Genomic DNA, 26152 nt, shown 5'->3' with positions numbered 1-26152 from the left:
TGACCAAATAGTTTATAATTAATATAAGCCTCTGTATATTTATTTAGAACTAAATGGCTGCATTACCAGGTGGAACAGGAACTTCCATCTATAGTGGTTTTGTCAGAGGAATTGTGTCACTGTAGAGGTGGGCTTTGAGGTCTCATATATGCTCAAATCCACCCAGTGTTTTAGATCACTTTCTGTTGCCTTCTGATCAAGATGTGGCAAGCATCATGTCTGCCTGAAGGCTACAATGTCCTGACATGATGATAATGGACTGAACCTCTGAAAATGTAAGCCAACCCCAATTAAATGTTTTTCCTTTATTAGAGTTGCTGTGGTCATGGTGTCTCTTTACAGCAATAGAAACTCTAAGACACATATACAAATGATCTTCTAGAACCAATATAAACTAAGCAAGGCTAAAGGAGACAAGATTGGCATTTACAAAAATGAATTGTATTTTAATATGCTAGCATGAAATAATAAAAAGAGACAAAAATTTATTTATTATAATTTCAAAAGGATCAAAATACTTAGAAGTAAAAATGTTATCAAAAGAAGTTTTAAGATTTTATATCAAAAGCTATCTAACATCTTTTCAAAAGAAACCAGAGACTTACTAAATAAAGAAGGAAACACCTTGTTTATAGTTTGAAAGATTTAATATTGTTAATATGTAACACTCCCCAAGTTTATCTGCAGATTCCATGTACTAGTCATTAAAATCTTAGCTTTTTTCTGAAATGACAGTATATTTTCAACCCATAGCCTAAGTCCCTTAATAATCCCACAAAAGAGAACTTTCTACTGACCTAAATAGCTGTGTGCTTACTCCTTTAATGAATAATATTCCATAATATTTCAGTTAATATCTATTTGTTTCTAGTAGCAGCCAACTACCTAATTAACACAGTACACTCCTAAAGGATTTTTACCAAGGACTCCTCCGTTGCCTATAAAATAAAATGTAAACTCCTAACCAACTCCAAACTACCCAGGATTTTTTCCTAATAAATTACTGCTTTATTCATCCCCACTGTATTAAACAACATGATCTTACACAGATTCTTTACTTGCCTCTATTTGTTTTGTGCTGCACCAACCTTTTCACTTAGAATGTTTTTAATTCCATTTCTATGTGTTCAAAATTCACAAACCGCCATGACCTACGAGTGCTACCTCTTCCATGAAGCCTTCTCTGATCCTCCCAGATAAAAATAAGACAGTGGTGGAGAAACCCGCAGAAACAGTTGACCTGACCTAGTGAGAGCACGGAGACCCTAGTTGTAAAGCTGGGGAAACAGCATTGGGCCGAACCAAGCTCTCTGAATGTGGGTACCAGTTGGGAGGCCTGGGCAGTCTATGGGACCTCTAACAGTGGAACCAGTATTTATCCCTAGTGTACCAATGGGCTTTGGGAGCTCATTCCCCATGGGAGGAGGGGTGCTCTTCAGAGGACCTGTTTTTAGCTCTTAGTGTTCACGTTGGGCAGCATCCAGCTGTGTGTGACTCCAGTTCTAGGAGATCCAATCCCCTCTTCTGGCTTCCAAGTGCACCTACACACATGTGGCAAATACCCACCCAGAGATACACATATATACATAAATAAAAATGAATCTTAGAAAAAGAAAAAAGTTAAATATCAATATTTTAAAATGTTCCCACTATCATCCTACTTACTTTAATAATGTCCACTATCACTCTCAGCTTTACCTCTGCTCTCATTATCATATGTCCCAAAATTCTAGAGTTGAATTTGATGATATCATTTGAAATATGCACATAATATTTGAGATCACGGTGAAGTTATACCTGGCAGTATCCTATTTTGGGATTCCTATAGGCATAAGCTGTCAGGACCCGCCTCAGAGCAGATATGCCAGTGTCACTCTGAAATGCTGGGTGCTCAGGCAGAGAGCGACGTAAGTCACGTTCAATTTCTTCTGTAGCCAAGTTGCAGGTCCCTAAGGATTTTTCAACCACTTCAGCATAATAGCCAGGATTAGTAGCCATGTCATTAACAGCACCTGCAAGGACAATTGCATTCACATACAAAATGAATAATATAATAAAGCTAAGATTTGCATATAGTGGCGTATTTGCATTTTATTACCTTGAGGTTTAGCTTTATGCTCAAATGATATCTGAACACACAAAAAAGAATGAAAATGAAGCAAATGGGAAGCATTACACAGGTCTACAACATCAAATTATTATTTATCTGAAAAACATTCAATAAGTTTTTACTTATAATTTTCCCTTGATACTACAAATATGAATCCTATAACACTATACATATCTTGCCTACTAAATTAATCTCGGCAGACAGTAGATACGTAGGTATTTAGGTAAGCACATATAAATACAGTTTTTTTCCCCTTTTGACTAGTCTGAACTCATGTCCTAGCCATCTTTGTGCTCAGAGCATAACTCCTAGAAGAGGCATCCTTAATGTCTATTGAATGAATGAATCAAAGAAATGTACTACCTGAGAAAAGCATCCAGAGCTCTCCTCTCAAAGTCTCTGGAATCCCTCTTACAACTAGATCTCGGGTCTTTTTTGTCCGGAACATGCTAACACCACGCCCACATTCAGAAAATAAGATGTTCCAAGATTGTTCTTTCATCTTTTCTTTCAGCTGTAATGGAAAAATCAAGGCAAATAAGTAATGAAAAATAAATTCTTTAAAATAACTTGCTCATTTTGTTTACCATGAAATAATGTATGTACAGTTAAAAATATTAAAAATCATATGCACATAGTAAAGCACTAGAGCCTTAACATAAAAAGACTTAAACCCATGCAAACCTAATGGTTTTAATTTACTATCATGACTAGTTAAACTAGCTAAACTCCTAAGCATTGCAAAAGCCTAACACCTAGGTGCTTAAAGCTTCAAACCATCATCTTGGGACTGAGCCAATAGCCAACATTCCTCTTTTATCTTCACTATTGATAATAGTCTGAGTGTTGTGGAAACAAACCTAGGCATACTTCAAACCTCAAATGTAAAGCTTTTCGTTCAGATATCATCCAATACAGCTCTCAATCTGTGGGTTGCAAGACTTCTGGGAGTCGAATGCCCCTTTCACTGGGGTCATCTAAGACCTCCAGAAAACATAGATATTTACGATTCATAACAGTAGCAAAATTACAGTTATGAAGTAGCAACAAAAATAATTTTATGGCTGGTGGTCACCATAACACGAGGAACTATATTAATGGGCTGTGGCATCAGGAAGGTTGAGAACCACTGATCTAGTATGTTCTAAAGAATTTTTTCATTGACTGCTTCAATCCATTGATCGAATTATTTTTTCCTTACCATTTTAGAATCAAGATTCTCCAAATTTTGAGGGTGAAATACTGTCATTAAAGCTTCAGTGTTCACAGTTTTGCTGCATTCTTTTTGACATGTCAAAGGTTGATCCTCAAAATTATCACATTGGCCTGTAGCATCAGAACCAATAGCAACCTGAAAAAGAAAGTGCTTGTCCTCAATATATGTTCACAAGTTCATTAAGAAAAATGTGTTGCCAGGCTGTGGTGGCACACATCTTTAATCTCAGCATGAGGCAGGCATGTTCTACAAAGCAAGTTCCAGGTTAGCCAGGACTGTTATACAGAGAAACCCTGTCTTGAAAAACAAAACAAACAAGCAACCCCCCCAAAAAAACAAAAAAGAGAAAAATCTGTCAATGCTCTGTCTGTTATTCATAAGCCACAATCTATGGATATATTAAATATTCAAGAAATGTCCCAGAAGCATTGTTTTCTTTTCAAAATTAAGACCATGAACAAAGAGATCTTGGAAACAAAAAACTCAGAATCTCAGTGAGCCCATTCCTCAACAAAAGCAACAAAATACTGTCAAACACTTAAACCGTTTCAGAACCCTACAAGTTAACCAGAGGCAACAACGACTTTAAAGAATTCATTCAAAGAAAAATAATGTGGTCTGAAGATATACCTCAGTGGAAGAGTGACTGCCTGGCAAGCATAAGAGCCCAGGTTCTATCCCCAGCACATACAGAAAAGGAGGGGAAGAAGGAAAAAGCATCAAATCCCCTCATGAACCTTAGTAAGAACACCAGACCCTGAGCGGCTTTAACTCAGGCTGTTCCTGCCCTAAGTCAGAAGTGGAGTAGCCATGAGAAGCCAGCAGTAAGGTAGCCTGTGGGTCTTCTGGAGTTTCCCCTAAGCGCCACAGTGTCCTCAGCACAGTTAATATTTGATTTACCAGGCAGCTCCTGGCAAATCTCCACTTCTAAAGTGTGATTTGATTTGATTCACAGCTCAGCTCTGAAAAAGAGCCTGTTTCCAGGACATTAAAGCCCCCCCGAACTGCTTCTGACACCACAGCCGTTTACTTTGTGATTTCATTTGGGGCAAAAAGGGTGCCTAGGAATCTGAAAGGAAGATATGAATAGCCAGATAAGCATATGGAACTTTGAAAGGTTAGACATCTTCTTGGTTATCTGGAAGAATGCACACTGCCCTCTGAACTGCTCAAGGAAATCAATGTGACACAGAGGGGTCTCTGTCTTTCAAAGTGGGGATTGAAAATAAGGGCGATTTATAACCTTCTGAAGTTTGAGTAACATTTTCACACAAAATATTGCCTCACATAAAAGATGGAAGACTTAAAAGTTCAAGTCACCGAAGGAAACCAAACCTGTAATGGAATGATTACTAAATTCTGCTAACTCAGAAGCTGTTCTTGGGAAGGCAGGCTTAAAAATAAAATCAAAACTTAAAAAAAAAGCAGCTCATCCTCTGTCACTATGGTAAGAGATGGAACCTATCTCGTGGTGTAAGCCATCCAGCTGGAATTAACTGCAAAGATGATTCTAAGTGGGCTGCAAAACCAAATAATCAGGCACTGTTGACCATTTTATGATTCTCCAGTAATTCTGAACTCAAGGCAAATTTTTTGAAACATTACCTGGAGCCAACTTGAAAATAAATTTATAAATATGAAAAACAGCCAACAGAAAATTTCCCTGAGAGTGACTAATTGTTGGATTTCACATACAAAGTTTATAAAGCAGATACTATCAACATATCCAAAGAGTTGAAAAAAACTACTCTTAATAAAAGACCCAGATACTTCTTTACAGGTCCAGATGAAAAATTAACAAGTTTTATGCAAAGGTCAGAGTGCAAATATTTTAAGTTTCATGGACCATAAACTCCCTAATCAATTTTCCCATTGTGGTATTAATGTACTCATTGACAAAACATAATTGAATGGTGTGGCTATGTCTCAACATTTTATTTACCAGAACAGGTTATAGGTTGGTAGTCTCCATACTAGAAGGTGGTATAGTCATTGGGAACCTGGGACCCCATATGAACTTTATGGAGTGAAGCTTATTAATATTACCTTAGTCAACTTTCATTTAGCTGTGACCTAAGAAATAAATGCTTATAATTCTAAGACCAAATAATTTTATAGTGTTATGATTTGGGCATAGTTTTTATTTATTATAACATACTCTAACTATTAAGGAAGGGTTATGCGAGGGTCTTTAAAAAAACACTCCATCGGGCTGGGGAGATCATTACCGGTGTGTAAAAGTTCTTGCTGTAGCCTGAACTGCCATATACTATGATCAGATTGATTACCCTAGTTGTTCCAGGAGTGCTTTCATCTGGTGGCTGGTGAAGGCACATTCAGAGACCAAAGGTCAAACATTGGGCAGAGTTCAGGAAGTCCTGCTGAGGAGAGGGAGGAGAGACCTTAGGAAACAGAGAGGGGTCAGGAATACACACAGAAACCACTAGCCTGGCTCATGAGAACACACAGAGTCTGAACCAAGAAGAAGGGAGCGCCTGCACAGGACCAACCTAGGCCCTCTGAATATATGTAACAGTTGTGTAGCTTGGTCTATATGTGGGACTCCTTGGCAATGGGAGCAGGAGCTGTTTCTGGTGCTTTGGCTGGTCCTTGAGATCCTATTTCTCAGCTTGAATACAAAAGGAGGTGCTTAGTCCTATGGCAGCATGACATGTTATGCTTTGCTGAAGCCCATGGGAGGCAGTCCCCTTTCTGAGCAATTTCAAAGGAGGAGTATATGGGGGGGGAAGCAGAAGGGAGGAGCGTGGAGGGAGTGAGAGGAGAGAAGGGGATGTAAACTAAATACATTTATATAAAAAAGCTCTTGCTGTACAAGCAAGAAAACCTGACTTCAGATCTCTAGAGCCTATGCAAAGTTGTACAAAGTAATATGTATGTGTAATCTCATCATTTCTAGGCAAGATTACAGGCAGACACAGGTGAATTCCCAAAGCTTGCAAATCAGCTACAGTGAATAAGAGTGACTCTGCTTCAAAAAGGTCAGAGGTGAGAACTGACACCATAATTCTCCTGTGGCCTCAACATGGGTACTGTGGTTTTGCACATGTATTTGTTCTGCACACATGCATGCAGGGTTGCACACAGAGGCCTTACAGAGATGATAGCATTAATTTTATGCCTTGAGAGGTAAGTCACTGTACTGGTAGGCAAGGTGAAGAGTATTCTAACGAAAGACAACCTATGTGAACCAAATAACAGAAGACTGGAATGTAGTATTTTTGCACTGGAAAACAGATGTAAAAATGGCTACCAGGAAATTGAAAGTAGGAAGAGAACAAAGCAAAGGGAAGAGGAATAGAATTGCACTGTATTCTTTGTGGCCCAGCTTTCTGCTAACATACCTTGCAATTCCCTCCATTTCTATACACTGACTCAAGTGGAACCCTTGACATCTATTCTCTCCCTGTCTAAATTCCACCCTTCTTTTGGGATTTTATGAAATGTATATTTGCTCCACTATACAAAGAGGTAACAGGCCCTTTTGGAAAGAGTATAAGTTTGTTTGTTTAATATTTTGCATGTGGGGAATAAACCCAGGATTTCATGCTTGCAGGACAAACACTATACCACAAGCCACATCACCAGCTCTCAGGGACAAGCTTTGAGGTCCACATAGGCACGGGTTCAGAACTGGATCTCTCTATAAGGGAAGCTAAGGAACAAACTATTAAATGCAAATGAGCTACAATTTTCTGTCTTTAGAAATGTATTGGTGTCCTTACATGGCAAGACATTTCTGAAAGCAAGAGCTGGATTCTAGGCAAAGATAAAAGCCAGGTCCACTATTAGCAAAATAGTAAAACTCAAAAGCACAGCTAAGGAACCCTTTGGTAAGATATCATAAAGATGAAATTGGTGCTTCCTAGACCCTTTACATAATATGTTAACAACTCCTTCTGTTAGACATTAGAAAAGGCTAGCCTGTCTCGGAGGCTAAGGAAAAGAGTCAGACGATGGCACTCGTTTAATGGAAAGCAGGAAGTATTTACAAGGATTCATAAGAGGCCAATTAATTTTTAAAGGAACTATTTGTAGCTTGAACTGAAGGAAATGAGTGGACATCAGAGGAAAATAACATAAATGATCCAATAAATAGTAGGCAAAAGATATAAAAAGATAAACAGCAAATAAACATACAAAAATATTCACCATCATACAGTAATAGGAAATGCATTTTAACAAACAAACAACACCTACTAAAATCAAAACACTGACAATATTAAGTCACTGTGAGGATGTAGAACATGAACCATTGCTCATTTCTGTTTTTTTAAATATATAGCTACTTTGCAAGATGACTTGGCAGTTCTTACAAAAGTAATACAGTTTTAACACACAGTTTAGTGATGACAAAAAGAGAAGAGGGAGGAGCGAAAAAAGGAGAAGGAGAGGAGGATGCAGGCGCCAGTCACCCAGCTACATAGCCAGGTGTGGACTAAGAAGGAAAGAGAAGATATACAGAAATAGAGAAAGGTAGAAGCCTAGAAGCAAAAGGAAGATGGGATAATCTAAGTTAAGAAAAGCTGGCTAGAAACAAGCCAAGCTATGTAAGACTAAGTAAGAACAAGTCTCTGTGTGATTATTTGGTAGCTGGGTGGTGCTCCCCCCACACACAAAGAGTAAAGAGTAAAAAAAGAAAATCGAAAAACACATTACATTTATATATGCCTATCGTAATGTTTCGATCACAGTGGTGTTTACTATAGCTGTTTAGTACATTTTAAAATCAGGGAGCTCTAGTTTTCTACTACAGTTTTTATTTGCTTGCTTTGCTTGTGTTTTTGAGACAGTCTTACACCTCTAGCTGTCCTGGGACTCAGGATCCTCCAGCCCCAGCCTCTTGGGTGCTAGGATTATAAGCATGCACCATCTTGCCCAGATTTCAGTTAGTTGTATTTCTGTGTAGTTTTTATAACCTCTGTTTTTAATTTTAATACATTTCATTAACCAGCTTCTAAAAACTAACAATGCCAAAGATCCTAAATGATTTAAAAGAAAACTCATTTGACCTCCCAAATTTTACCAGTTTAAGAAAGATAAAAATGATGTCCATGGTTCAGGTAGATGGAAAGTAGCATCTTATATTTTATAAATATAGACAGAATAAATGATGTTTGCAGGTCAAATGTCAATTAATGCACATTATTTAGTTTAAACCATCTGATGGATGCCCCAATTATCTATTGATAATATATTCAAACTATTGGAAAATATTCAAGAGGAAGAAGAGAAAAAGTTCTTAAGTGAAAAAAAGCCCCAGCAAGTATTCTAACTGTATTCATAACTACCATTGAAGTATTCATGAAATCACATTCACCTACAAAGACAGTGGCTTGAAATAATTTAACATTTGAATTGTTAGAGGGTGCAATGAATTAGATTATTTAAGGAACAAAGCTTAATTCTTACGAATTGTTTTTTCCCTCTGACTTTTACTTCATGGATACTACCTTTTCCAAATGGCATGGGTTTGGGTGCTCACAATTATGAAAGGACATTTTGTCATCTGAGCACAACCCAACCCCATCTAGAATGTAACATAGGTTTTTTTCTTTTATGGCAAGTACCCTTAAGGCTGTTTTATCCAGTTTTTCTTTTTTGTACCAAGCACTGATTTTAGAAATAGGATATGGCTTTAATGGTAAAGGAAAAATAGGGTAAAGGTTAATATTTATTTGTGTATAACCTTTTCTATAAAATAATGCATTTAATATATCTTATAAACACAGCACAATAAAGTGATTGGGAGACAGAGTTGAGCTATAAAAGAGAAAAGAAAAAAGACAAAAGTAGAAAGAAACAGTTCTTTCAAATACCAGAAGCTTACTGTAAACTGCATCCCATTCATACTCCATAATTTAAAATAGGCTGCTAATTTCATTTCTAATAAAATTTCTGATTTCCTAACTCAGAAATAAATCTATTCCCCTTGAGCTAAAATACCTATTGTAATTGTAGTCACAGAAAATATACCTTATTCTTTAAAATTTTTATTACATTTATTTACTCTGTGTGTGTGTGTATGTGTGTGTGTGTGTGTGTGTGTGTGTGTGTGTGTGTGTGTGTGTGTGTGTATAGATCAAAGGACAACAGGTGGGATCAGCTTTCCTTTTCCACCAGGGATCAAAATCAGGTTGTCAGACTTGGTGACAAATGCCTTTACCTAAAGATGGATGTCTCTAGCTAATATTTCCTTATTCTTAAGGCAAACAAAAATTAGTCATATGGGTTTAACTACTATTTCTGTTTGTATCATTATGTGCAATAAGTAACTAATTCTTTTCCTTTGTTTAAATTCGCCTTTGGGAAAAATTAGTAGAACACAGGTGATATTAAATGGGAAAGGGAAATCCTGGAGAGGGAGATTCAAGTAGTGAGGGGAGGGTGATACAAAAGAACACAGACAGACAGACAGACACACACACACACACACGCACACACACACACACACACACACACACACACACACACTGAGTTACTTAGCACAAGGGAAAATGTTCTTCCCAGAAGCCATGGGTTGTCAAATAAACAACCCAGTACCAGGCTTGTATTCAGTAAGCTGCTTAAAGAAAGAGAAAATATTAAGTCGGGAGGAGTTAGGAGGTGATTTGGGAGGAGTAAGAAGGACAAATAGGGATAAATACATTGTATACATGTATGAAGTCCTCAAATAATATATTACTAATAATAAAATTAAAATGTCCCTGACGAAAAGAAATCTCCTTTATTTTTTTAAATAAGGATCGAATCCAGGGATATGGACATGCCAAATATGTGCAGTAATACTGAGACATATCTCTAGTATTTTTATTTTCTAATTCTTAAACAGGGTCTCCCTTAGTTACACAGGCTGTGCTTAAACTTGTAATTTTTCTGCCTCATCTTCCCAGGTAGCTAGGGCTAGAGGTCCCAGCTCTATCGTCTTTTATTGGCAATTACAGAGTTTGATAACACATTATTCTATCATGTAGAATAAGTGTCCCTGGAACTCAATATTTATAACTGAAAATGTAGAAATTAAGACAAAATCATGAACTAATTAGATATATTTACATATGTTTTGATAACCTGTCAAAATATTTGCCTATCTGAATACTTTAAGGCATAAAACCAGTTCTACTTTTCTTAACATTCTATAGCAGTGGTTCTCAACCTCCCTAATGCTGCAACCCTTTAATACAGTTTCTCATGCTGTGGTAACCCTCAGCCATAAACTTATTTTTGTTGCTACTTCATAACTGTACTTTTGATACTTTTTATGAATTATAATATAAATATCTATGTTTTCTGGTGGTTCTAGATGATCCCTGTAAAAGGTGGTTCTGACCCCCCCCCACAAGGGGTTGCAACCCGCAGGTTGAGAACCATACTGTTCTCTAGTCTTATGATTTATTTGTAATGCAATTTCAAATAAAGGAAGGCATCTAGTAGTGCTTTCTACTCTTGGGGCCTCTTTGCCTCAAGATAAGCTAAAAGAGCCCAATTTTCCTATATTTAGTAGCTTCAAAATCTATCTAGTAATATTTCTTTATCATACACATCAAAATTCAAGACTAATATGTTTTTAAGCAGTTGGTCAGAATTTCATAAAACCTGTTCACATACTAACTGAGAAGCCAGCAGGGAACTCATCCAGACTCCCTGAATGTAGTGTCCGTGAGAAGGCCTCAGAATCTCTGGGACCTTGGGTCAGTATTTATCCCTGGCGTACGAATGAACTTTTGGAGCCCTTTCCACATGGAGGGATACTCTCTCAGCCTGGACACATGGGAAAGGACCTAGGACTGTGGAGATCCCCCAATGGAGGGCCTCACCCTCCCTGGGGAATGATGTGGGGATTGAGTGGGGGGCTGGGGGGTTTGTGGAGGGACAAATGAGAAGGGGTGGGAGAGGGAGTTGGGATTGACATGTGAAGCAAGCATGTTTCTAATTTAAATAAAAATATATTGAGGAAAAAATAGCCAAAAAAAAACCTGTTCGTGCACCCAGGTTTTAGTGTAACTTATTAAACCATGGAACACTGTAATTGATATCTAGTTAAAATTTTGACAGAGCTGGTGCTTATGCATAATCCCAATTACTTCTGGAAGCATTTGTCCCTTATAACATATTTTTATGTCCTCATGGGTCCTATGACAAAGGACAAAATTCCTGAAGTCCTTTCTGTGCTCAGATTTAGATTTGTTGATTTAGACTCTGAGATTTAGATTTTTAAGTTTTGTAGTATAAAACTCACTGAATTTATTAAATTCACACTATGCGTTTTTGTCATTGTTTAGGTAAGTTGATTATAGCTATGAAAGACTGAAGCAACAATTTCTGTTATTCAGAAATCAAATTGCACTGTTTTTTAAGTGGTAGGCATTTAATGCTGGATATTAATAATGCTAAATAAGTAGTCTACCACTGAGATTTGTCCCCACTATCTCTTGTTTTAAAAGGCTTTCTCTTCACAAATTTTATGATGAATATTGAATATGCAGATAATGCTAAAATGGGTCAAAATTCTTCACCACTGCTAAGATGAAAATCTTCAGTTATGAGTTGGTGAGATGGCTCAGCAGGTAAAGGTGTCTGCTTCCAATGCTGATGACCTGAGTTCAATCACCAGGACCTATGTGGTGGAAAGAAAGAACTCCCACAAGTTGTCTTATGGTACCTACATGAACATTAAGACTTGTGTTCGTGCAAAAACACATACGTGCACGCATGCGCACGAGCACACACACACATACATACACACAGAGACTTAAAAGTCAATGAAAATAAAACGTGAGCATTCAAAAACATATTTCCATGCAAACTGCTATAATGATACTGATTAGTAAGTATTCTCTATGCATCTGTATTAAAGTCTCTTAAAATGGGTAAGAAAATCCTTAGCGTTCTTTTTTTTGGGTTTTTTTTAATCCTTAGCATTCTTATATATCTAGAGAAATGGTAAACATTTTGAAACAAAATCTTTTCTTGACAATGGAGGATACTCAGTTACCAGAGACATGTGAGGCTTTAACAAATATTTATTATTCTTCCCACATTAGAGGGGCAAATACATTAAGTAAAGGGAAGGATACTCAGAATACTGGATCTAACACATTAAATATGAAAGAAAATAGGATAAGACAAATTTGATATAAGCAAGAATATGAGAGTATTAAGAGAGTAATTAGAATAAGACTGTTTAAATTTCATTGGTATTCTGACATCAAGCTAAGCAATATTATGGCTAAAGAAACACTAAAAAGTATGAGTATGGGAAGAAAAACTCCTCATGGCCTATGTGAGATTCTCCACCTGGTACTGAGATGACACACATATATTAAAACACTGTGGTTTATTCGAGGGAAGTCTCAATCTACCAATACTGCATTATAACTGAATTAGCATTTCAGTCTTCACTCTACAGCGATAAAGGGCTCTATATGTCAATCTAAATAAAAAATTTAACAAGCAAAGTCAAAGCTGATTATTTACCTTTGAATCTTTAATAAAACACAAATAGTTAAATTTGGAACATTTTATAAACATGTAAAAACACAGAGCTCCTGGATTCTGAATTGAAAATTCATTTGAATTAAATTGGTCTACATTTCCTGTAAAAATATATTAGAGACTGGGTCCTAACTCCTCTTTCTTCTGAGTATTTATTATCTCTAATATTTTTATAATTTAAGGCATGTAGAAAAATCATTCTCAGTATTGGAAAATGATTTTACTGACTTATTCCTGTGTGTGTGTGCAGAAATCACAGGATAAACATTTGGAGTTAGTTCTCTTCTTTCATCCTTACTTAGGTTTTAGGAATCACATTTAGGCTGCCAGGCTTGAATGACAAGTCCCTGTACCTGCTAAGTCATCTCATCATTCCTCTCACCTAGTAATTTGCTAGTAAATGCCCATGTCACTATTTTGCCTAGGGCATACTTATGTTAATAAAGCTACACAATTAGAAATTAAAATATTTAATATGGTTTAAAAATTGCTCTATCTGCAGTAACAAAAAAATTTCAAATTTTCACTTTATGTATATGGGTGTTTGTTTGCCTGCACATTGTATATATGCACCAAGAGCATGCAATAACTTCAGATACCAGAAGAGAGCATCAGGCTCCCTGGAACTGAAGTAAGTAGTTGTGAGCTAACCAGTGTGGATGCTAGTAAGAACAGCCAGTACTCCTAATCATGGAGCCATCTCTCCAGTCCCAGTAAGAGAGAATTACAAATATTCTCTTAAATCTTCATAGATTGAGTTAAAAGTCAAAGTGTGCTTACTGAAAAACAGCACATACAGAAGAAGAAAAAATTATAGTATTTCTTAAAATATTAGTTCCTAAACACTCGAAGGTACTTAATTTTTACTTCTGTGCATAGTATAGAGTATATAATTTCTTTAGATTTAGGCTTTTACAATGATAAATATAGGTGTGAATAGTAAAATTACTATGGATACCCTTTTGAAAGAATAAGCTATTCTAGATACAAGCTTTACTTCAAAACTATGTGATTGCTATAGAAATTACCTCTGTACTAACATCACATTGAGTTGAAGCTGCCCGGCACTTGAGCCTGAGTTTCGCCACCAGTTGCTCAAAGTCTTTCACCTCATTGAAACGAAAAGCTGTTTTTCCTTTGATGCTAATGATTACAGATCTGTTGGAGTCATCAGTTTTATCTACAGCTAAGACCTGGGGAGTAAAAAGACAAAGAAGTGAATCACATTTTCTCCTAGTGCTGGCACATTCAGATAGTATATGTTTGGCTTGCTCTGTCATGGCTGAGAGTTTCAGTCTGTGGTATGGCTTACTGAGAGATTTGTGCTAATGGTGATACAAATCTCCTTAGTACAAGTTACTTCACTTTTCAAGGAAAAAGCTAAAGTAACATGGCCTTTAAAATTGATAAGATAAACAAAACCTTCAGTGATGAGTTCTAATTTTTGACTGACATGAAAGTTATTTCTATTATTTCTGAACAAGTACATCAAATGTGATAGTCTTAATTTTGGTAACCATATCTTAAAGGTCAGAATGATCAAGCTTATTTGTGTCATCCTAAACCTTTATCTGTTTTTAAAATTTCTCCCACTTTTACTTTTTGCAAATCTTTTAAAAGGAATTTAAAAATATCTCACAAGCTAGTGTTTTTAACTTGAAGAGTAATTTTGTACTTAAATTATTATTTTAAATTGCTAAGAGGATACATTTACTGAGCTTTTTACTAACTCACAGAATTAAAGGGTATTCCATAAATTAAAAACTTATATGACCCCAAATTTATGTTACCTCTCGTAATGGAATGATTAAACTACATAGATTTCCATCCTGGCTAGCAAAGCAGATGTAGTTTTCTGAAATGCACATTTTTCCATGAGTACTGAAGTGGCTGAATGGTACCCATAAGAAACATTCATGTACTTCTTTCAAAGTCTCTTCTTTGGGTAGCCTAAAAAAGGCTTTGAATTGCTCACTGTGGGCCCGATATTCTAAACCTCTGTAGAAAAGAAAAGAAAACGGGAGGAGGGGCTCAAATGGCAAATTCTAAAGTATGCACATATCTATATGCAATATCTATTTGACTAATCTATATAAACTATAAAGCAGAAACATTAACATTAAATAGTATGTTCTTAATGAATTCTTAAATGGAAAAATAACACAGATTCCTGATAACTTAATTTATTGCTTTTTCCAATTTCATTTTATTCATAGATTAAGATGCATAAAAGTTAGAGACAATACAGGTCTCAAAATAATCTGTTAGATGATTATCACAGGGACTAGTATTATAGTACGCTAATAATGTATTACTATGGCTAAAACCAACCTTGGAATACAGTAATTTACATATTTGGTTATTAGAAAATCAAGCACTTATACAAATAAAAGTAGATAATCCAAATTGGTGGCATTAAAGTTTAAAAAGGAAAAGCAGACTATAAAACAGAATATTAAGATTCAGTTAGGCAAAATTTTACATGGTTGTTTAAAAACATCCAAAATTGGAGCAGAACCAAACAACACTGCTTGCACCATGCTGGGCATAGGACAGGAGTTGGTAAACAGAGATGAATCTTGTTAACTGACAGATAAATACATAAACTCAAAGCTGTTGCTCTAAATAACATGATTTTAAAGGGGCACTAAGCAGCAAATGCCATCTGGAGTAGTAAGGAAATTATGCAAGTTCTAACTCAAAGCCAACAAAATTGAAACTAAATTCAGCCTTCCTGAACCTGCTGTTTGAAACTGTAGTACTTCATCATGTCTAACAAAATAATCCTGATATATCCAGAAACCCATGTAAAGCTTTAGTCTACTTAAGTTGTAATTTGGTGGGCTATTTCACTATTACTTAAATGGATGACAATCACAGCCTATTTGTGTGGATAGAAAATTTTCTGGGACATATTATTATAAAAGGAAAATAAATATGTTGTGTTAAGCCCTATTTTTGCAAACAAATTCAAATCTATGTAATAAAACACATGAATGGATATATACTAAATGCTTGCAATTGTGCTTCCAGATTGTTTCCATTCTACAGCACATGTTTGTAAAGCAAACAGAAGCAATAAAGATGCTCTATTTAAAATGTGATCTGAAGAATTTTTCAGTAAATTTATTCTTAACTTACTAGAAAAAGGGATTTAGATATATGTGTCTTTCAGTATGCTAGTAAAAGATATATAAAGACAAAATTTACTATACCTCATTTAAATAAAGAGTTGTTAATGGACACCTCATTGACACATATTCTCTTGGATCATATTTTAAGGTAAACTAATTTACTTTTTAAATGATGTTTTTCAATTTTGGATTTTTCCTTTTAATTTTTACATACATGGTGTTTTGCCTGCATATGGCTCAGTATACCATATGCACACAGTATCTGAAGAATCCAGTAGAGGGTGTTGGATTCCCCTGGGACTGGAGTTACAGATGATTGTGAGCTGTCATGTGGGTGCTGGAAATTGAACCCAGGCCCTCTAGAAGAGCAGCCATTGCTCTTAACCGCTGAGCCATCTCTCCAGTCACCAAATTTTATATTTAATTAAAATATTGTATCACCTCTCCCTCCAACCCCATCCTTTCCTATCCCATCATCCTCTGTGAAATTCATAGCCTCATTTGCTTTATTATATGTATATATATGTATGTATGTATATTTGTACACACATATATATGATAAACACATAAATACAACTTGCTTAGTCTGTTTAGTATTGCTTGTATGCATATGATTTTAGGGCTGGCCACTTGGTGTTCGGTAACCAATTAGGGGCTTATCCACATGGAAAACTAATTCTTCCTTTCTCAGCAGTCATTAGTTTCTTGTATGTCTTCACCTAGGTGTGGGGTCTTGTGAGGCAAAATTATTTTTAAAAGAATGTTTCTAGTGGTCAATCAAGGAAAAAAATTATAAAAGCAAATGCCTATGAATAATGCAATATGGTGAATATTTACATTGTTTTTATTTATGTGAATGTGAGTGTACCTGTGTGAGTTTATTTGGACTATGTGCATGTAGATGTTTGAGATCAGGGCATATTAGATCTCTTGGAACTGGAGATATAAGTGATTATGAGTTAGCTGATGTGAGTGCTAGGGATTGAACCCAGGTCCTCTGCAAGAGCATTTAAGTGCTCTTAACTGCTAAGCCACCTCTCCAGCCTTAAGTTCTTTAAAAAATTATCTATATTATATTTATTTTACTCTATGAATGTTTTGCCTGCATGTATGTCTGTTTGCCACTTGTGTACTTGGTCCCTATGGAGGTTAGAAGAACGAATTAGATCCCCTGGAGCAGGAGTTACAGGCGACTGTAACTCCTGGAAATCAAATCCAGGCCTCCTGCAAGAGTAGCTGGTGCTCTTAACTTCTCAGCTATCTCTCCAGCCCTGAGCCTTAAATTCTCCTTTTTGTAAATTTTGTTTAAATTAGAAACAATCTTATTTTACATATCAATCCTAGTTCCCTCTCCCTCCCATTCTCCCATGTCCCCCAATGACCCCCATCCCATCCCCCATCCACTCCCCAGGGAGGGTGAGGTCTTCCATGAGGGACCATCAAAGTCTGTCAAGTCATTTGGGGCAGGGCCTAGGCCCTACCCAGTGTATCTAGGCTAAGAGAGTATTCCTCCATGGGGAATGGGCTCCCAAAGCCCACTCATGCACTAGGGATAAATACTGGTTTCACTGCCAGAGGCCCTATAGACTGTCCAGGCCTCCTAGCTGACACCCACTTTCAGGGTGCCTGGTTCATTCCTATGTTGTGAAAGAGCTCCATTTATAAATAATGCAGAGACCTCACTTTGGTAATAAAGTAAAAAAATTCGGCTTACAGACTCACAAAGTAATCTTTATGCACCTGAATTTTGGGAACAGTTTAGAAACTGTGTGAGAAATGACTGACTAGTCAGATCTAGTTAGTATACAACAAACCTCAACATCATTTATTCTAGTCTATCCACAGAACTCTGGATTGGGTTTCTCTTAAACTTTCCCTGTGTAGTTCAGGCTGGCCTAGAGCTAATAATGATTCTCCTGCTTCAGCCTTCCAAGTGCTGGCATTATATACACATGCCCCCATTCCCACCTAGTCAGATACTTCTGATGCTGTACATAGCCTGCAAGGCATCTTTCTTTCTTTCTTTCTTTCTTTCTTTCTTTCTTTCTTTCTTTCTTTCTTTCTTTCTTTCTTTCTTTCTTTTTTTCTTTCTTTCTTTCTTCCTTCCTTCCTTCCTTCCTCCCTCCCTCCCTCCCTCCTTCCCTCCCTCCCTCTCTCCCTCTCTTTTCTTTTTATTTGAGACTGAGTTTCTCTGTATAGCCCCCGCTGTTCTGGAACTCACTCTGTAGACCAGGCTGGCCTCCAACTCAGAGATCCCTTTGTCTCTACCATCCAAGTGCTGAGATTAAAGGCTTGTGACATCACCGCCAGGCATTTTCTTAATTAGTGAATTATGGGGTAAGGGCCCAGCTCATTGTAGGTGGTGCCATCCCTGGGTTGGTAGTTCTGGGTTCTATAAGAAAGCAGGCTGAGCAAGCCAGTAAGCAGCACCCCTCTATGACCTCTGCATCAGCTCCTGCCTCCAGGTTTCTACCCTGTTTGAGATCCTGTCCTGACTTCCCTCAATGATGGACTATGATGTTGAGGAATGAGGAAGTATAAGCCAAATAAACGCTTCCTCCTCAACTTGCTTTGGTCATGGAGTTCCATCATAGCAATCAAAACCAGAACGAAGACATACTCTAAGAAAAACTCTATTTAATAAAAAAATCCCAGATCTAACTTCTATTACATCTTAGAATTAAATTTCATGGAGGAGCAGCAGTTCTCAAATGTATTCAAATAAACTTACAAATACATATATCAATGATCAATCCCAAAGAAAATCTATCATGTATTATAAAACATTATCTTTTAATGGTAATCACTGTTATACCATTCTTACTGCCAAACAATACTCCAAAATGTAGATACTGGGGTCAGTGAAATGGCTCAGAAAGTAAAAGGCACTTGCTTCCAAGGATTAGGATCTGAGGTTTGATCCCAAGAATCCACATTGTAGAAGGAGAGAATTGACTTCTGTAAGCTATCCTCTGTGTCCATACCTTAGCATGCATAACTGCCCCGATCCCAATAGATAATAGATGAAAAGAGAAGTAAATGTTAAGTACTAATACTAAAATACCTTTTGGTAATTTGTAGAGGATCATCAAGGACTGGGTCATTATCAAATGTTTCCTTATCAAAAAGTCTCTTTATGGCATAGTTTGCCAGCTGTTCCATAAGAAGGTATGTTTCATTAATGTGCAAAAACATTGAAAAATAGTGATCTTCTCCTTGGGAACATACATGAATGCTCTCTGTTAGTATAACAGTTGAAGTCTTTTCTAGTTTTGAGATTGCATCCCAGGAGATAATGAGTTTAACTGCAAATAAGAGTTGTAAGTAAGTGCAATTAAATTTTCAATATTGATTTATGTTCATAATTCACTTCTTTTATCATGACCACTGGAAAAATGATACAGTACTTTAGAGGTCAAAGTTAGTTAAAATTTTGAAGCATTTTTCATAAATATATAATAATCAGTGATTCTAAAGACATATATATACATATATACATATATATATATGTTCTTGATTTTTTTGTTTTGTTTTTAAGGGTACTGGGATTGTTTCGCATGCCTGACATGCATTCTACCACTGAGTTATAAACCCAACACTTGTAACAGATATCATTTTAAAGAATTAGAAAAAGATTTTGATGCTTAAATCTGTTTCTTCATATGTTATTATCTAATTATAAAACCATTGATGTAAAAGCTATACACATGCTATAAATAATACCATTTGATTCTTTGTGGCTGCAAAATGAGATGTATGAGGTACAATGGCTACTAGCTTATGCTGTATGTTTACAACAAGAATTAAAACACATATTAAAGCAAGTGGGCAGCTTCTAATGAGGTAGAAATGGTTATATACCAGATGCTTATCACTTAAAATTCATCTGCTATTCATATGTCTAAGACTTTATATCCACATTTTAGTTGTTTCCTGTGTTACATAGAGAACCTTAAAAGAATTCTTTCTGTGGTTGAAACCTTTTTGACTTGAGAATATAATTTAATTACTTATAATATCAATCCCATTACTGCATACACAACTTAATGCCACTGCGTTGATAAGTCATTCAGAAAGTTGAAAGCCACAGACACTTACTTTCTGATCCTAGCAAGAAAGAATAGAAGCTCAGAAAATTGGTACTTAGATACAGCCAACCCTGACAAGGAACCCGTCCTCTCCAATAACTGCAGGAATAATACGTTACTAATTTTTCCTGCTCTGGTAGACCAAAAGATTTTTCAAATTTCAAAAGGGCTTCTCGAAATTTCTCAGGATCATCTTCTTTAGCAAAAGAATCTTTTCCCTCTTCAGCAATCAGTCCCTGGAAAAGATAAAATAGCTTCTGAAAACTTACCATCACCTAGCAACAAAAATCTTTTGATATTTAATTTTAAGTATTGATTAAATAGATCTATATGTGTGTATATACATAGGTTGTATGTATACATGTGTGCATAGCATACTTCTCTTAGGAAGAGATGAGCACATTGTCTTTAGTTTTGTAGCAGTTTTTTTTTATAAGTAGCTATCACAAATGTAGGCATCAAGCATCTGAATGAACAAAGGCATTGTTCAAAATCCTATTTAAGAGACAGTGAAAGGAAAACACCACTAGGAATATTCACAAGTGCACCAAAACCAAGCCATTGTATAATTTCCTGAAGCACTTATCCTGGCACTCACACATGTGCTTCTGAAAGTCCTAAAAAGTGCCAGTAAAAGGAGGACCTTCTGTGTCACCTCCAATCTTTACTGAAGAGGGCTGAAGATTTTAAGTACACCATTTACAGAATATATCCATATCACTTATTTTTTTTGGAGTAATGCACATTTTATTTGAGGGCTTAGAATTCACTCCAACTAAGAAATGAGGAATTTAAAGGTAAGCTGATTTCTGTAGCTTCTTATTGTATGTATGTATATATATATGTATACACACACATACATATAAACAGGGTTTATTATGGCATTTCCATACATGTACATCATTGCTCATAATTCACCTCTATCACCCTCTCTTGTCCCTCACTATCTCCACTCCTACAGACCCCTTCCTACTCCAATTTCAATGTCATATATGTGTATATACAACATAGATTTTGATATATGTTAAATTTGTGCATGAGAGATACATGCAATGCTAGTCTTTTTCTCATATTTTTCTACAATCTAGATATTAATAATATTTAAATCTGTATATGAAACATGTAATATTTGTCTTTCATTTTATCCCCAATTGTCTCTCTGTTCCCTTTCTTTCTCCAAGTAGTACCATCCTTCATTTTGGGCATGTGTGTGTCTGTGTGTGTGTGTGTGTGTGTGTGTATTTTGTGTAGAATTTAAATTCTTCAAAGGAAAGAAACATGGGACACTTGACTTTGAGTCTAGATTTTTTTTACTTAACATAGTTATCTTCATTTCTATATACTTTCTACAAATTACATCATTACTTCATTACGGGAGAATAAACTCCACTGTGAATATATAACTTATCTTCTTTATTCACGCATCCATTCCACTTACTCTTATTTTTCCTTGTACAAAATTAGTAATATCTTCATTTGAATCAAACACAGATAAAGTCTTCATGATATTTTGTTCCAACCAGTCCCAGTGTTTTGTTATTTCTTCTCTGTTGGCCCCTGATTAATAATATAGGGAAGAAATATTCAAGGAAAAGCCCTTAATAAACCTTCTCTTGATATTTAAACAAATTTCGTTTAAAAATAAATAAATCTATTTTGTCATAGTCACAAATGATGCCTATACAGAAATAAAGTTACATATTTATTCTCTATCTCATCTGAATATATGAACATGAACAGCATATTCATACTTATTCTAAATAGAAACACAATGTTTAATGAAATGGGAGAAAAGCGGTTATAACTCATAATATAAAAAATTCTGAAAATAAGATAACAATAATTAGTGCCTAGAAAAAAATCATTATCTTTAAAAAGCATGTAGGAAACACAGACACACACACACACACACGCACACACGCACACGCACATGCACACGCACATATTTTATACCCCTTGGTCAAATACAACTACTAGCGTTGTGCCTAAATTCTTTGTGGCTGAAAATAACAAGCTTGTGACTGTCCTTTTCACTGTGGACTTTTTACTATGGTTACTAAACATACAAACCCATTGGTAATAACCAGTCCATTCACTAGAAAACTTAGGAAACTTACAGACATTCCAAGATGGAAGTCAGGAACCTGTGGCAATAGTAAACCATAAGGCAACAGTCTTAGCTGTCTTATTGAGGGTCATATTATATATTATTATTTCTAGGTTTGCTTTCACTTGTAGAAACTTTCATTATCCAGCCCCACTCCTCCCATTACCAAATATCTTTAAGTCTTCCTAGAAATATGGATTATATTGATCTCACTAAAAAGAAATAATCTTGACTTCATAGAATATTCCCATGGTATATGAAGGATCACAGTAAAATTTTATTGACAGCCAGGTGGTGGTGGCGCACGCCTTTAATCCCAGCACTCCGGAGGCAGCCTCCAAAACAAAAACAAAAAAAAATTATTGACACTGAAAAATTGTTCATTTTGTATCCAGTTAGACTTTATTTTTGGTTTTTACGAGACAGGGTTTCTCTGTATTGTTTTGGAGGCTGCCAGTCCAGCCTGGCCTCGAACTCACAGAGATCCGCCTGCCTCTGCCTCCCGAGTGCTGGGATTAAGGCATGTGCCACCACCGCCCGGCTTTTTTTTTTTTTTTGGCCAGTTAGACTTTTATTCATGTTATGAATAAGAACTATATTCATGAATCAGTTTCATTAGCAAGAATAGTCACATTTTACTTTTTAAAAATAGACAGGACATTTTGTTTTCAAAACCATTTTGGCTAATCAGCTTCAGAACTGAGGTTACAAAATTCTCTTAATCCGAATTTAGTTTTGATACAATGCAGTTTAAAAGAGCCAGAACAGACTCAGCAGGGTGACTAAAGGAAATTTAGACAAGAATTTCCTTCAAAGTCACACATCCTGATAAATGTATGCTGTATGTTCACAAATATGAAGTGTCTATAAATTCATGTGCATTTTCTCAAACAAACACACACACACACAGACATACAGACACACAAACACAAACACTCTAGAAAAGAGGGGAGGAGAAAAGAAGAATCAGTCAGTTAACACTAAAAATTCCAGAAATATGAGATTCCAGTTTTATTCAATATTACAGTGGAAATGAAGTGACATGGAAATCAAAGACAAATATTACATATGAATTAAAATCATTCTGATTTGTATTATTTGGAAAACTCATCACAACCTCTTTCCCATGCTACCCACAATATACTCTGTGGAAAGGTCTGGACCATGTGGGCATGAGTGATTGTGTAGCACTACCTGCAAATCATTTCTTCATATTTCATGGTCACGATGACTTTTGAGAAACATCAAGTATGTGAATTAAAAAATTCAAATATTTAGGGTTCTACTTTTTCAGGGAAGAACCTTTACAATTTGAGCTCACCATAAACTCTATGTTCTCCTTATCTCGGTTATTAGAAGGAGAGAAAGAGAATACTGATATTTAACATGGAAGGTCTAATCTCCCCAGCAGTTTGGTAAAGAATTTACTACGTTTTTAAAAAGAGCCAGGCAACAATAACACTGACTTAAAACATGCTTAGAATCTGCACCTGTGGCCCACACACTTCAGGACTCTCATATCAGTAGAGTGTTAATTTTCCAATAGCCTATAATCATTCTTAAAGAGAGGTGGTATTGTTATTCTCTCAAAGAATAGTTGCATTTAACTTGCTCCAAGATCTCAATAACTGGGGAATATAAGCAAATTTGAATATTCAGTTTTCATACATACAAAGCACTTGTAACAGTGCTTAGTGTACAGTGACATGTGATATTAGTTGATTTTGTTTTTAGATAAGAATCTTATACATTTCAATAAGATTAAAATCTTCATTAATAATAATGTTTTAGCAAAAGTAATTTCATTTCTGTAATTATTAACTCTTCACTTTGGAACTTGAGACTCAATTAGTTCTAATCTAATTATCTTAGTGTCTTAATTCTATTTGAACTGTAAGGCTTTTTAAGCTATCATACTTACCACATGCAATTGACAAGTAAACTTGAGAATCCGGTGTCTGGTGCAAGATGCGAAACGGAGCCACTTTAGCAGTAGAGTCCAAGACAGAATCAAGAGTTCCAACCAGAAGCCCTGTTGTAGCAGAAAAAATTTTTTAAAAATATGGACTTTACATGAGATTAAAAACATAGATTCAAATGACAAATTAATGAACTTATTTTAAAAATCTTACTCCAAGGAGTCTTTATTGAGATATTTTTCTTAAAGTAAATATATAGAGATGATAGGGAGTAGTCAGGGACCTGTGTTCAATCCCCAGAACCAACATTAAAAAGCCAGATATGATGGCACACACCTGGAGATCCAGAGACAAGATGGGTCCCTGGGAATCACTGTTTAGCCAGCCTAGCCTACCTGGTGAATTCCAGACTAATAGGAGACCACAATTCAAGGGAAAAATTGTAGACGACATCTAAGGAACAAAATCCAAGGTTGTCCTCTGACACACACACACACACACACACACACACACACACACACACACACACACACACACACCTAACCAGACATAATAAAGACCAAACAAAAATACATATTTGGGATGGAAAGGATAATATTTATCAATGTAAGTAGTGCTTGAAAAAATAATCTTTCAATAAACATATGTGAGGCTTAGTTGTCCAGATATGTTATCTGCAATATTTCCAAAGTTCTATAATAAGGTTTTGTATTTATTAGACAAGGAGGTACAATTTAGTACTAGAGACTATATGAAAATGAATTCTGGTTTTGTCACTTACTCCAATTTGAGCTTGTTAAAGTAGTTTCCATTTCTACATCCTCATTTGTAAAATAGTGAGGACAAGAAAGAATCAGTTGCAAAGGGTATAATAAAGATGAAGTGAGTTATAACTTAGAGCAGTGGTTCTCAACCTCCCTAATGCTGTGACCCTTTAATAAACTTCTTCACATTGTGGTGACCCCAACCATAAAATTGTTTTCATTATTACTTCATAACTGTAATTTTTCTACTGTTATGAGTAGTAATTTAAATATCTGACATGTAGGATATCTGGTATGCCACCCCTATGAAAGGGTTGTTCAACCCCCAAATGGGTTGCAACCCACAGACTGAGAACCAATGACGTAGTGCAATGCTCAGCACACAGAGAAACATTCAATATTAGTTACTTTGTATTGTATAAGGACATCTTAAAATGTAAATAAGGTAAAGTTATCATTATTAAGAATGTTTCAGTAAAATGATTTTCTTTTCAACAGTTCTTAATTCCTCAATTTTGCATTCAAGGTTCTTGCTCAATTAGTTCCATTATAATTATCTGATTATATTCCCTACTACTTCCTGGAACAACATTTTCTGTTTTCACAAATAGCTAGCTAATTTTTCCCTTAGAGTCTTTGCTGAACAATTATCTTTTTACTGAGAAATGTTAACAAAAGTCTTCTAGCTAACTCCAGCTAATCCAAATTGCATATTTCCTTTAAGATCCACTTCCCCTATGAAATCTTTAGTAGCACTGCCAAGCAATAATGTTTTCCCTCTTCTCTAAATACTTATAACACTTTAATTCTATACTACATAACTGAGTATTTACTCATTAGGTTGGTTATTACAACTACTTCCTAAGTGTTTCATATATAATATGTATGCCTCCTTATATAGATTATCAGATTTCTGAGAATAACTATGTTTCCTACCTCTGGGTTTGTATGGGGTTTTTTTTTGTTTTTTTTTTCTGGGTTTGTATGTTAACTTCAAGCACAATATGGCACAAGGTGTTACCTTATCTATGTCATGGAATGGCTCAAATATATACATCTACTTTTCTATTTTGAAAGCTTTGATTGGCTGAGTGACAGTTTTACTCTATGAGCATTTCTTTTTAATTAAGCATACATAATGCCAAGAAAAATTAAAAACAATTATAAGCCAGGCTTTTGGCTCTTTTCCTATTTTTAGGGAAGAGTTCAGATTTCAAATTAGTTTTATAGGTAGGCTGGCATATATGCGATAGGAAATCATTAAACTCATAAAGGGAAGCAAATTAGAGAAGAGAAGACAG

The 26152-nt window shown here is 35.7% G+C and overlaps 1 protein-coding gene across 1 annotated transcript in view; it reads right to left on the bottom strand.

Moving 5' to 3' along the window:
• The window catches only part of Tbc1d8b (TBC1 domain family member 8B), a 65855-nt gene that overhangs the window by 27109 nt on the left and 12594 nt on the right, over window positions 1-26152 (bottom strand). Inside the window, exons 2-10 of the mRNA XM_005076699.4 lie at window positions 24090-24200; window positions 21500-21618; window positions 20072-20297; window positions 19038-19278; window positions 14630-14837; window positions 13868-14032; window positions 3312-3461; window positions 2474-2624; window positions 1798-2012 (exon numbers count right to left, since the gene is read on the bottom strand). Coding sequence (XP_005076756.1) covers window positions 1798-2012; window positions 2474-2624; window positions 3312-3461; window positions 13868-14032; window positions 14630-14837; window positions 19038-19278; window positions 20072-20297; window positions 21500-21618; window positions 24090-24200 — 1586 coding nt within the window. The remainder of the gene's footprint in view (window positions 1-1797; window positions 2013-2473; window positions 2625-3311; window positions 3462-13867; window positions 14033-14629; window positions 14838-19037; window positions 19279-20071; window positions 20298-21499; window positions 21619-24089; window positions 24201-26152) is intronic.

Source organism: Mesocricetus auratus, unplaced genomic scaffold, assembly GCF_017639785.1.
Source record: "Mesocricetus auratus isolate SY011 unplaced genomic scaffold, BCM_Maur_2.0 Super-Scaffold_100003, whole genome shotgun sequence".
In the NCBI taxonomy this organism is placed as follows: Eukaryota; Metazoa; Chordata; class Mammalia; order Rodentia; family Cricetidae; genus Mesocricetus; species Mesocricetus auratus.
Note: the sequence above shows the minus strand (reverse complement) of the source record. Positions and strands in the feature narration are given on the sequence as shown.